Here is a 13,194-nt window from a genome sequence, read left to right on the forward strand (position 1 = left end):
TTCTTAGAATAAGCAGATTTTAGAAGTTTGGCCAAGTAGACTATTAACCTGGATCCAAATGGCCAATATACTAACACTCTATTTGGATCATTGTTACCCATCGTTTTATAATGTATTGTATTGTATTGTACCGTATTATATCGTTTTGATGGATACAACATTTGGATAGATTGTATCGTTTTCTATTGTTAAATAACATCTTTATTGTTTGGTTTGATTGTATTGTATTGTACTGGTAAGTTTACTAAAATACCCTTAATTATTTTAAATAGTAAACTTTTAAAGACTTACTCATAAAAATGATTTATTTTCATCCCCGTCTTCCTCATAAGGAATCACCATTCTACCATAATAGCGAAAGCACCAAACTCGTTTCATACAAAAACACAAATAATAAACAGCTCCATAAAAAATAAGATATAGTTGCAGCACTATAAAGAGAATTAAAATATATGGTAATTGGGAAAAAAATACATGCAGTTTCAAATGGCAGAAACCTAAGAAAATTATATATGTTAATAAAATCACCAAAAAGTTTGCAAAGATCATCGATGAGATAAAAATACAGAAAAAATGATAGGGAAAACTAACCAAAATAATGCTCGGCGGCAGAAGGATGGAGACAAAGTATGTAGTTGGGTAAAGTATCATATAAATTTTGGATGAAACCCATCAAATTAAAATTTTGGATCCGCCTCTAAATAAAAATGTGTCATTGCCAACGCCTAACTAACCAGAATACCAATTCATAAGATATAGACAATAGGATATTAAACCCAAACCTCAGCTTTAATTTGTTCATGCTTTAGTTTCTTTTTTCTTCCTTTGCTTAAGCTTCATTCCACTTCTAGCTCGTTCTTTCTTTCAGCTGTAACCATGATATTTGCTTATTTCTCACTATTGATTTTCCTCTTTTTGCTACTACTAAGTTCAAGTTGTGCTTCTATTGGTTCTAACCTGCCAAAATCGGATGTGGATTTATTAGAATTTCCTTTGAATTTAGAGTATACTGAAGCTGAATTTTTCTTGTGGGGTTCTTTTGGCCATGGATTGGATAGCTTTGCACCTGAACTTGCAGATGGTGGACCCTCACCTATTGGGGCTAGATTTGCAAAACTCAGCCCTCTAATTAGAGATGTCATTGCTCAATTCGGATTCCAAGAAGTCGGTCATGTTAGGTATATATCTATCTTTCTGGAACGTACTTGAAAAAAAGTATATCACATAAAATAAGACGGAAGACATATTAGGTTAGTAAAATATTGAGAAATTTATTTGAATAGTTCGCAAAAATTCAACTTTTTTTCAAGTAAAATTCATACTCAAACACAATTTCAATCTCAAAATACTTTTTTCGGTTTCAGTTTCAAATATTCTTTATCCAATTCAACCAATTATAGTGTCAAGCTATATTGCACGAATTCTTTAAAATATTGTTGTGCGCATGTCGAATCGTTAAAAAATGCACCACTTTTGGAAGATTCGACACACACCTGACGATATTTTTGAAAAGTCCGAGCATCATAGGCGTCCTGACGCCTACATATCTTCTTCAGGAATTGATTTAATTTCATATTTATATTGCAGGGCAATCAAGAATACAGTAGCAGGATTTCCAAGGCCACTGCTAAATCTAAGCAGAGAAGCATTTGCAACAGTTATGAACGATGCATTTGGACATCCACTAGAATTACCTTTCAATCCTTGCGCTAATGACATTAATTATCTTCTTGCTTCGTATGTTATTCCTTATATTGGACTCACTGGATATGTTGGAGCCAATCCTAAACTCCACAGCCCTACAGCCAAAAGGGTAATCAATTTAAATTACTCTCTAAACTACATCTTTCAAGATCATAATACTGCTATCTTTCTTCCAATTTACATGGCATGCATTATTTCAATTTTTGAAAGTTGCAAAACATTTAACCATCATTTTAAATCTATACAAGTTTCAAGAATTTAAATTTAAGCTACTTGCAATGTCCTTGTCTTTTTAAAACCTAATTATTCAATCATTAGTTTAATAACTTAACTTATATACGCGGGCAATGTCATGTAAAGAATGTTTATACTATCAATTAGTTATAATTATTGTAATAGGTAATCTACCTTATTTTCTTGGTTACTGATCTGGTTTTTTTATGGACAATTGTTGTAATTATCATTTAGACGACTCAGTTTTAAATATTAAAATTCTTTACATCGTCATGGATAGAAGTTAAACTCTTATTATAATAGTCGTCTCATTATCATAAATATATTCACTATTTAATTTCATATCTTAAACTTTCCATCTTCATAAGTTTTGTAGACAAAATCATTCGGTACCTATGCTGGTGAAAAACAACAAGTATATGATAGAATAATCGAAATGCACCAAATTAACATGAACAATATCGTTGTAATAGAAACTATCTTAAACTTCATGTCCAATCAAATTTCATCTTATAAAACAAAATGGATGGAGTATTTTCATTACATTCAAATTGATGAACTGTAATACTTCTAATACAAAACCAAAATTTGCAGCTACTAGCAGGGCTACTGGGAGTAGAATCAGGTCAAGACGCAGTTCTGAGAGCATTGCTTTACGAGCGAGGAAGAGAGAATGTGGAACCCTACGGGATAACAGTAGCAGAGTTCACAAACCGGATATCAGAGCTGAGAAACAAATTGGGACGCCATGGATTGTAAGATGAAGGACTCAAAGTGAATCCAGCAGTAGGTGCTGAAGGGAAAATACGAGGAAATATATTAGCAGGAAATATATTAGCAGGAAATAAATACTCGCTTTTCTATGGCAGAATGCCAGAGGAAATACTGCGAATAGTGTACGGAAGTGGAAATGAGAATAAACCAGGTGGATTTTACCCAAAAGGAGCAGATGGCCGAATAGCAAAATCCTATCTTGGACTTGGAGGGAATTAAACTTTAGGAAATTAAAGAAATTTTTGATTCCTACATGCATAATAAAAGTGAGCGAAAGCTTCGCACTAAAAGAGAAATTATACATGAATAAAAATGTATTTTTTTTGGAAAGATGAGCTTATTGGACATTTGTGCTTATTATTTTCTGAATTTTACGAGGAATCATGTGTATGTTCACGTTGCTTCATTAGATTTCATCTTATGTCAGATGATATTAACGATAAGTTTTCAAATTTGAAATGGGAAGATGTCATCGACAACAAAAATAATTAACAACATATCTGGTATATTTTCACATGTAGGGTCTGTGAATAGTAATATATACGCAAACCTTACCCCTGCCTTATGGAGGTAGAGAGGTTGTTTCTGATAGACCCTAAACTCAAGAAAAACAATTTTCAGCAGGTTTGAAAAAGAAAGTCAGTAGTGATCAAGAAGCTATGTTGAAAATAACAAAGATAAAAACAGTAACAATAACAAAATAACAAAACGCAATAAGAAAATCGACACAAGGAAAACAACAGACAGTAATAAAAATCGAAAGCTATCTAAATACGAGAATGATAATAATATAAATAATACTACTAATATGGAAAATGGCAAGATGTCATGTTAGAAGAAAATGAGTATAGCGTTTTTTTACCTATGAATTTATTGACTGGAACATGACAAAATCAGCAAACGTGACTAGCGCTTGCAGGTTGCTTGATACAAAGACAAGTTAAGCAAGAATTAACAATGCACGCTATAATATATATATATATATATATATATATATATATATATATATATATTATAACGTGCATTGTTAATTACACACTACAAGAAAAACGGCCTTTAAGGAAAGGAAATTTGGTCCCTAAAAGTTGAAATCCGGTCCTAAAAGGGTAAATTACGAAGGGAAATGGCTGGTCGTAATAGCCTCCGCCGCTAAATGTCAATAACGACGTGTCTTAATACCTGGTCGTTAAATCACTTTAGAGACGGACAAAAAATCTGGTCGTGAAATACTTTTAGAGACTACATTTCTCGTCCCTAATAGATGATGAAAAAAATATATATTCCTGTCGTTAAATCTTTGTAGCGACCAACTGTAACTGGTCCTAAATTATCTTTTAGAGACGGACAAAAAACCTGGTCGTGAATAATTTTTAGAGACTACATTTCTCGTCCCTAATAGACGATGAAATATATATATATTCCCATCGTTAAACCTTTTTAGCGACCAACTGTAACTGGTCCTAAATTATCTTTTAGAGATGGGCAGAAAATTTGGTCGTCATTCCAATCGTTAAACCATTTCCGCGACCAACCTTTAACTGGTCCTAGATTATGTTTAGAGATGACGTCCCTATTTAAAATAATTTTGTAATTTAGCGATCGTATTCATGGTCTCTTAATAACCATGAGTTGTCCTAAAAGATCAATGCCACAAAAAGTAATTTTTATCAATAAATATCAAATTGTTATTGAAAAATCTAGATATAAAAAGATAATATATCAAGTTCGAATCCCATGATGATGTTACTTTCTATGTTTTCTCAACACCTCAACAAAAAAAACTTAGCTAACATCCTGAGGTAGACTATGATATCAAGTTTTGCATAACATTTTTAGCAAAATAATAATGAGCTTGTGCATCTTCTAATCTTGCAATCTTGACTTGTAGCTTCAATCATCAAAACCTGTAAGTACAAAAGTTTGAAAAATGATAAATAACTATTGGTAAAATAACATATATAATTTTAAATGAGCAATAGTTAAATCGCTTACCCCAAAAGCAGTCTAAATTCACCGGGTGTTATCCAGCAACATCAACAAGGCTACAAGAATATTAAAAAAAATTAATTAGAAAAGCTTTGGGATGGTTAATCTTACTTTGGTTCGATAAATCCCGGTACGACAATTCGAGATTTACCATTCAAGAGACCAACTATTATGACCAGACAGCAACATCACGAACTTGGTATTTTAAATCATAAGAGAACCATATAATCTAATTCAACCATAAGTTTTGTCAAGTTTGACCTGTTACCACTCATCACTGTTGCAACATTTCCAGCCACTTCCACAATACAAATAAGGTTGTCTGTGCATGTTGATGATACACTCAAAATAGAAATTGCAAAATAAGTAGTATATACATTGTTTTGGAGTTTGAAATATTTTAGTTTGAATTGTCTTAGAAGTTATTATCCCTTCCTTGTGCTTCAAAACTCTTATACATATAAAGACTGAGAAGAAGGTGAGTCCCTATTTATTATTTCGTGCTGCAACCTATTGAGATCAGCATATTCTTTTTTTCTTATGTCTTGTTAATTGCACTGCACATTATTTTTGAGTCAAAGTAGCAGTTCTTGTTTGTCTTGTATTATATATCCAGAAGTGTTGAACTTTAACTTGATTGAACTAGAGTTCTTTGTGCCCTCCCTACTGGACTACAACGCGCTTCTTGATTTTCGTAGCCAACAAATCCACAATGCTGAATAATAAGGCACTATCACACCAGTAGAAAAAAGGACCGAGAAGAATAAATGTCAAAGGGCACACAGAAGAAGAATAATGTAATCAAAAAAGCAATCGCTACACGAACCAAAACGCCTTTTCATACGGAATCTATAACTAGCGTTTGATTTAAAAGCACACTAGACATGTATAGATCAACCCACATAATCGATGACGATGAACTTCAACTTACTTCAAAAAAGAGTTGATAGAATTAGCATCTGTAGTAGTTGCGATAACAAGTTCATAGGGGCTGCGATTTACCAGAATGTATATAGAGCATGACAATTCTCGTAACACATGAATAAAAAAATAACTATGCAACATCAAAGTTGAGTTAAGAGTTCCAGAACCTTTGGGAGAGTTGAACTTAGATAAACTATCACTGAAGTACAAAAGGAAGCAACTTGCAGAACCTTTGGGAGAGATAAACTTAGATAAACTATCACTGAGGGAACCTTTGGGTGATGTAATTTTCACTGATTCAAAGTTACATTTTTTATCATTTAGTATTGGACGACGAGGTTGTCCAGGTATAAAACTTGGCACAACAATTACCACTATGTTACTTGTTAGGCTTCTTCAAGGGTTTACTTGGAGTTTACCACCGAACTCTCCGGGCAATGACTTGACTGATGATTACCCGGAATGTGCTCTCCTTCGCACCATGCCATTTTTTGCTAAGGCAAAACCGCGATTGCCTAAAGACATGTACCCTTAAATGTGTGAATTATACCATAATAAAGCATGTACGTACACATCATGTATGTGTATATACTAAGATGTTTTCTTTCTGCTACAGTATTTATAAGAGGATGAATCAATAATATTAGTATGATCTATATTTTAAAGGTGATATGTGGCACTCCTTAAGACCAGAATTCATATTTTTCTTTTTTCTCAATTTTGGTTTTTTTTTCTTTTTTTAAGGAAAGAAACTATTCAAAAGTGTCTTTTCCTATGATTCAAATTGTCTTCATTGAGTTGGTTTTCAGTAAACTCATTTATTCATATCGTTATTTTGCTGCAGTAATAGCTACCATGACAACTCTTCTTCTTACTTTTGCATCCACGTAAAGGCCGAGACGAGTCGCGGTGGTAGGCTATTATTGCGCTTCGATCATCAAAGCTTGGCTTGTTTGATGACCGTTGAATCCAATATTATAGTGTGACGGTAAAAACTTACTTGCATTGATATTTATACCAATTATATGAATACATGACAAATGTCCTTCGCTGCTAATTCTTGGGCTTCCTTTTGGACATAGGCCTTAGCATCCTACTTACCCTGGAACCAAATGGCCAATATACTAAGATTTGACATTTCCAATTGTCATGAACGGTTACATTTGTTGCCAAAACAAACAAAAATGGAAAAGAGAAAACATCAGCATGACGATAGTTATGAAATTCCGAATAAGTTGATCCAAAATCTTCTCAACTACCTCTTTCCCACCTGAAATTTAGAAGCTTTAACTCTCTCTTCTTTCTCCATCTGTGTCTTTGTCATCATTTTGCACGCAGACTATATGTAGTGGTGGATATATACATATAAACCTAAGTGTATATATATACACACACTTAGGTTGGGTCACTGGCTTCCGGTAATTTCGGAAAATATTTTTATATATATGTGTGTTGTGTGTGCGCGCGCATATATCTTAAATGACAGGTATATATTTTGATTGGCACCCTAAAATTCAAAGTTTAGACAGTTGATTGGTCGATATTGGCGGGCACAACTTGACTTTTAATGTGCTGCCTGGATTCGATTCGCACTTCAGCATTTGCTCAAATTTTTATTCGATAGTGATGTCCCTGCCACTTTTAAATCCTTGGTCCGCCTATGAATATATATGATGTGTGTGTAAAAATCACTAAAACTTCAATAATTTTACGTTTTAAACTATAATATTAACAATTTAATGGGTCAGTGGTAAAACTATAAAGATGGAACCCATCAAATTAAAATTTTGGATCCGCCTCCGAATAAAAATGCGTCATTGCCAACGCCTAACTAACCAGAATACCAATTCTTAAGATATAGACAATAAGAAATTATACCCAAACCTCAGCTTTAATTTGTTCATGCTTTAGTTTCTTTTTTCTTCCTTTGCTTAAGCTTCATTCCACTTCTAGCTCGTTCTTTCTTTCAGTTGTTACCATGATATTTGCTTATTTCTCACTATTGATTTTCCTCTTTTTGCTACTACTAAGTTCAAGTTGTGCTTCTATTGATTCTAACGTGCCAAAATCGGATGTAGATTTATTAGAATTTCCTTTGAATTTAGAGTATATGGAAGCTGAATTTTTCTTGTGGGGTTCTTTTGGCCGTGGACTGGATAGCTTTGCACCTGAACTTGCAGATGGTGGACCATCACCTATTGGGGCTAGAATTGCAAAACTCAGCTCTCTAATTAGAGATGTCATTGCTCAATTCGGATTCCAAGAAGTTGGTCATGTTAGGTATATATTTATCTTTTCGGAACATATTTTTTTTTAAAAAAAGTGTATCACGTATTGGATTAATAAAATATTGAAAATTTTATTTGAATCGTTCACAAAGATTCAACTTTTTTTGCAATTAAAATTCATACTCAAACACAATTTCAATCTCAAAATACTTTTTTTCAGTTTTAGTTTCAAATATTCTTTATTCAATTCAACCAAATAGTGCAAGCTATATTGCATGGACTCTTTAAAAATATTGTAGCGCGCATGTCAAATCGTTAAAAAGTATACCACTTTTGGAAGATTCGACATGCACCTGACGACATTTTTGAAAAGTTCGAGCAACATAAGTGTCCTGACGCTTACATATCTTCCTCAGGAATTGATTTAATTTCATATATATATTGCAGGGCAATCAAGAATACAATAGCAGGATTTCCAAGACCACTGCTAAATCTAAGCAGAGAAGCATTTGCAACAGTTATGAACGATGCATTTGGACATCCACTAGAACCACCTTTCAATCCTTACGCTAACGACATTAATTATCTTCTTGCTTCGTATGTTATTCCTTATATTGGACTCACTGGATATGTTGGAGCCAATCCTAAACTCCACAGCCCTACGGCCAAAAGGGTAATCAATTTAAATTACTCTCTAAACTACATCTTTCAAGATACTAATACTGCTATCTTTCTTCCAATTTACATGGCATGCATTATTTCAATCTTTGAAAGTTGCAAAACATTTAACCATCATTTTAAATTTATACAAATTTCAAGAATTTAAATTTAAGCTACTTGCAATGTCCTTGTCTTTTTAAAACCTAATTTTTCAATCATTAGTTTAATAACTTAACTTATATACACTGACAATGTCATGTAAAGAATGTTTATACTATCAGTTAGTTATAATTATTGTAACAGGTAATCTACCTTATTTTATTGGTTACAACTTTGTTTCTTTTATGGACAATTTCTGTAATTATCATTTAGACGACTTAATTTTAAATATAAATTTTTTTTACATTGTCATGGATAAAAGTTAAACTCTTATTATAATAGTCGTCTCATTATCATAAATATATTCACTAGTTAATTTCATATCTTAAACTTTCCATCTTCATAAGTTTTGTAGACAAAATCACCCGGTACCTATGTTGGTGAAAAATAACAAGTATATGATAGAATAATCGAAGTGCGCCAAATTAACATGGACAATATCGTTGTAATAGAAACTATCTTAAACTTCATGTCCAATCAAATTTCAATCTTATAAAACAAAAATGGGTAGAGTATTTTTCATTACATTCAAATTGATGAACCGTAATACTTCAAATACAAAACCAAAATTTGCAGCTACTAGCAGGGCTACTGGGAGTAGAATCAGGTCAAGACGCAGTTCTGAGAGCATTGCTTTACGAGCGAGGAAGAGAGAACGTGGAACCCTACGGGATAACAGTAGCAGAGTTCACAAACCGAATATCAGAGCTGAGAAATAAATTGGGACGCCATGGATTGAAAGATGAAGGACTCAAAGTGAATCCAGCAGTAGGTGCTGAAGGGAAAATACGAGGAAATATATTAGCAGGAGACAAATACTCACTTTCCTACGACAGAACGCCAGAGGAAATACTGCGAATAGTGTACGGAAGTGGAAATGAGAATAAACCAGGTGGATTTTACCCAAAAGGAGCTGACGGCCGAATAGCAAAATCCTATCTTGGACTTGGAGGGAATTAAACTTTAGGAAATTAAAGAAATGTTTGATTCCTACATGCATAATAAAAGTGAGCGAAAGCTTCGCACTAAAAGAGACACATGAATAAAAATGTATTTTTTTTTTTTGGAGAGATCGATGAGCTTATTGGACATTTGTGCTTATTATTTTCTGAATTTTACGAGAAATCATGTGTTATGTTCACGTTGCTTCATTAGATATCATCTTATGTCTGAAGATATTAACGATAAGTTTTCAAATTTGAAATGGGAAGATGTCATCAACAACAAAAATAATTAACAACAAAAATAATTAACAACAAATTAACAACAATATATCTGGTATATTTTCACATGTAGGGTTTGAGAATGGTAATGTATACGCAAACCTTACTCCTACCTTAATGGAGGTAGAGAGGTTATTTTTTATATACCCTCAGTTCAAGAAAAATAATTCTCAGGAGTTTTGAAAAAGATAGTCAATAGTGAAGAAGCTATGTTGAAAATAACAAAGACAAAAACAGTAACAATAACAAAATAATAAAGCAATAAGAAAATCGACACAAGAAAAATAACAGATAGTTATAAAAATCAAAAGCTAGCTAAAATAATGCGAGAATGATAATAATATAAATAATACTACTACTAATATGGAAAATGGCAAGATGTCATGTTAGAAGGAAATGAGTATAGTGTTATAAAATAAAGACTGTAAAGTAAAGACAAGTATAGAGAGAAACTAATATATTATTCAAACTTCAAACTTATGTACATAATGAACTGAATTCTCCTCTATTTATAGAAGAAAGGAAGCTGATGTGTAAGCTGCTACTGCAAGCTGCTGTGTACGCTGCTACTGCAAGCTGCTTGTAAGCTGCTGTGTAAGCTGTTGTGTAAGTTGCTTGTAAGCTGCTGCTGCAAGCTGCTTGTAAGCTGCTGTGTAAGCTGCTTGTAAGCTGCTGCTCTAAACTGTTGTGCCAGATATAGATAATCTTCTATCATGGGTAATATTTATCCATAACGGAGTACCGAAAGGATAAGCTTCTTCAGGAGGCTTATTTCCAATAGAGTACTAAATAGATAAATATATTTATGGCGGAGCCTCATATGGATAAACTTCTTCAGGAAGCTTATTTACTACGGAGTACTAAATGAACATCTATAATATAATATATTCATAACACTCCCCCTTGGATGTTCATTAAAAGATAATGTGCCTCGTTAAAATCTTACTAGGAAAAACCCCGTGGAAAAAAATTCTAGTGAAGGAAAAAGAGAACACATATTTAGTAATACGCATTGCTAGCTGCCTCATTAAAAACCTTATAAGGAAAACCCTGTGGAAAAAACCTTAATAAGAAAAAAAGAGTACATCGCGTATTTTACTCCCCCTAATAAAAACCTTGTTTCAAATATTTAAGTCTCCGCATTCCAATCTTGTATACCATCTTCTCAAAAGTTGAAGTTGGTAAAGATTTGGTGAATAAATCTGTCGTATTGTCAATTGAACGGATTTGTTGCACATCAATATCACCATTTTTCTGAAGATCGTGTGTGTAGAATAATTTTGGTAAAATGTGCTTCGTTCTATCTCCTTTTATAAATCCTTCCTTCAATTGGGCTATGCATGCAACATTGTCTTCGTATAAAATTGTGGGTCTTTTCTCACATTCCAAATCACATTTTTCTCGAATAAAATAAATTATTGATCTCAACCATACGCATTCCTTACTTGCTTTATGAATGGCTATTATTTCAGCATGATTTGAAGAAGTAGCAACAATAGATTATTTTGTGGAGCGCCATGATATGATAGTACCTCCACATGTAAACACGTACCCGGTCTGAGATCTAGCTTTATGGGGATCAGATAAATAACCTGCATCTGCATAACCAACAAGATCTGCACTATCTTTGTTAGCATAAAACAAACTCATATTAAGAGTTCCCTTTAAATATCGCAATATATGCTTAATCCCGTTCCAATGTCTCCGTGTAAGAGAAGAGCTATATCTTGCTAGTAAATTAACAGAAAATGTTATGTCAGACCTTGTAGCATTATAGATACATAAGTGCACCAATTGCACTGAGATAGGGTGTTTCAGGACCCGGGAGTTCCTCATCCTCTTCTGGAGGTCGGAACGGGTCCTTATTCACTTCAAGTGATCGAACAACCATTGGTATACTCAATGGGTGTGCTTTGTCCATGTAAAAGCGTTTTAAGACCCTTTTTGTATAGGCAGATTGATGCATAAAGATCTCATTTGCTAAATATTCAATTTGCAGTCCAAGACAAAGTTTTGTCTTTCCAAGATCTTTCATCTCAAATTCTTTCTTAAGATATTCAATTGCCTTTTGGAGCTCTTCTGGAGTTCCAACAAGATTTATGTCATCAACATAAACAGCAAGTATAACAAATTCTAATGCCATTTTCTTTATAAAAATACATGGACAAATAACATCATTTATGTAACCCTCTTTCAACAAATATTATACCACATACGCCCAGATTATTTTAAACCGTACAAAGATCTTTGTAATCTGATTGAGTACATTTCCCGAGATTTTGAATATGCTTCAGGGATTTTCATGTAAATCTCATTATCAAGTGACCCGTACAGATAAGCTGTAACTACATCCATCATATGTATTTCAAGCCTTTCACGTAAGACTAAACTGATGAGATATCGAAATGTTATGGCATCCATAACGGGTGAATATGTTTCTTCATAATCGACTCCAGGTCGTTGTGAGAATCCTTGTGCGACAAGGCGAGCCTTGTATCTTTCAACTTCATTTTGCTCATTCCTTTTTCGCACAAAAACTCATTTATGACCAACTGGTTTTATACCAGCAGGTGTTTGGACTACTGGTCCAAAGACCTCTCTTTTAGCAAGTGCGTTCAATTCTGATTGAATTGCCCTTGCCATTTTGGCCAATCAGATCTTTGTTGACATTCTTCGACAGATCGGGGTTCAAAATCCTCACTATCTTGCATAATGTTAAGTGCAACATTATATGCAAAAATATTATCCACCACTATTTCGGATCGATTTAAATTAATCCCATCACCAGTAGAACTTATTAAAAGTTCTTCGCTCACTTGAGTCTCAGGTTTATTGATTTCTTCAGGAATCTCATAACTAATCAGATCTTGGGTCTCTTCAGGAGATCCCTTCATAATATCATTTTGATCATTTGTCGATTTTTGTTTTCTAGGATTTCGATCCTTAGAACCCATAGGCCTACCACGCTTCAGGCGTGCTTTAGGTTCACTAGCTCTCATGCTAATAGATGGTCCTACTGGGACATCAATTCGGATAGGCACATTCTCTGCAGGGATATGTGACTTAGTTATCCTTTTCAAATCAGTAAATGCGTCTGGCATTTGATTTGCTATATTCTGTAAATGGATGATCTTCTGGACCTCCTGATTACATATAGGGGTACGTGGATCAAAGTGAGATAATGATGAAATTTTTCACACAATTTCTCTTTTGATTTCCTTTTTCTCTCCCCCTAATTGTGGGGAATTTGTTTCATCAAATCGACAATCTGCAAATCGAGCAGTAAATAAATCTCCCGTCAA

At 33.6% G+C, this 13,194-nt stretch overlaps 1 protein-coding gene, 1 long non-coding RNA gene and 1 pseudogene across 2 annotated transcripts; 2 read left to right on the forward strand and 1 right to left on the reverse strand.

Moving 5' to 3' along the window:
• Window positions 1-746: 746 nt before the first annotated feature.
• Window positions 747-3,057, forward strand: LOC104105154 (desiccation-related protein PCC13-62-like; annotated as a pseudogene).
• A 1,301-nt stretch (window positions 3,058-4,358) lies between these two features.
• On the reverse strand, window positions 4,359-5,604 carry LOC138891755 (uncharacterized). Its single transcript, XR_011408076.1, has 2 exons — window positions 4,705-5,604; window positions 4,359-4,616 (listed from the first exon to the last, which is right to left on the reverse strand). It is a non-coding gene; the product is annotated as an uncharacterized lncRNA (long non-coding RNA).
• Window positions 5,605-7,495: 1,891 nt separating this feature from the next.
• Window positions 7,496-9,739, forward strand: LOC104095758 (desiccation-related protein PCC13-62-like). The gene is made up of 3 exons (XM_009601955.3): window positions 7,496-7,902; window positions 8,298-8,523; window positions 9,246-9,739. The coding sequence occupies exons 1-3, from the start codon at window positions 7,601-7,603 to the stop codon at window positions 9,627-9,629; spliced, it is 912 nt and encodes a 303-aa protein (XP_009600250.1). The 5' UTR covers window positions 7,496-7,600; the 3' UTR covers window positions 9,630-9,739.
• The last annotated feature ends 3,455 nt before the right edge of the window (window positions 9,740-13,194 follow it).

The sequence above is a fragment of the Nicotiana tomentosiformis genome, chromosome 5 (genome assembly GCF_000390325.3).
Source record: "Nicotiana tomentosiformis chromosome 5, ASM39032v3, whole genome shotgun sequence".
Classification (NCBI taxonomy): domain Eukaryota; kingdom Viridiplantae; phylum Streptophyta; class Magnoliopsida; order Solanales; family Solanaceae; genus Nicotiana; species Nicotiana tomentosiformis.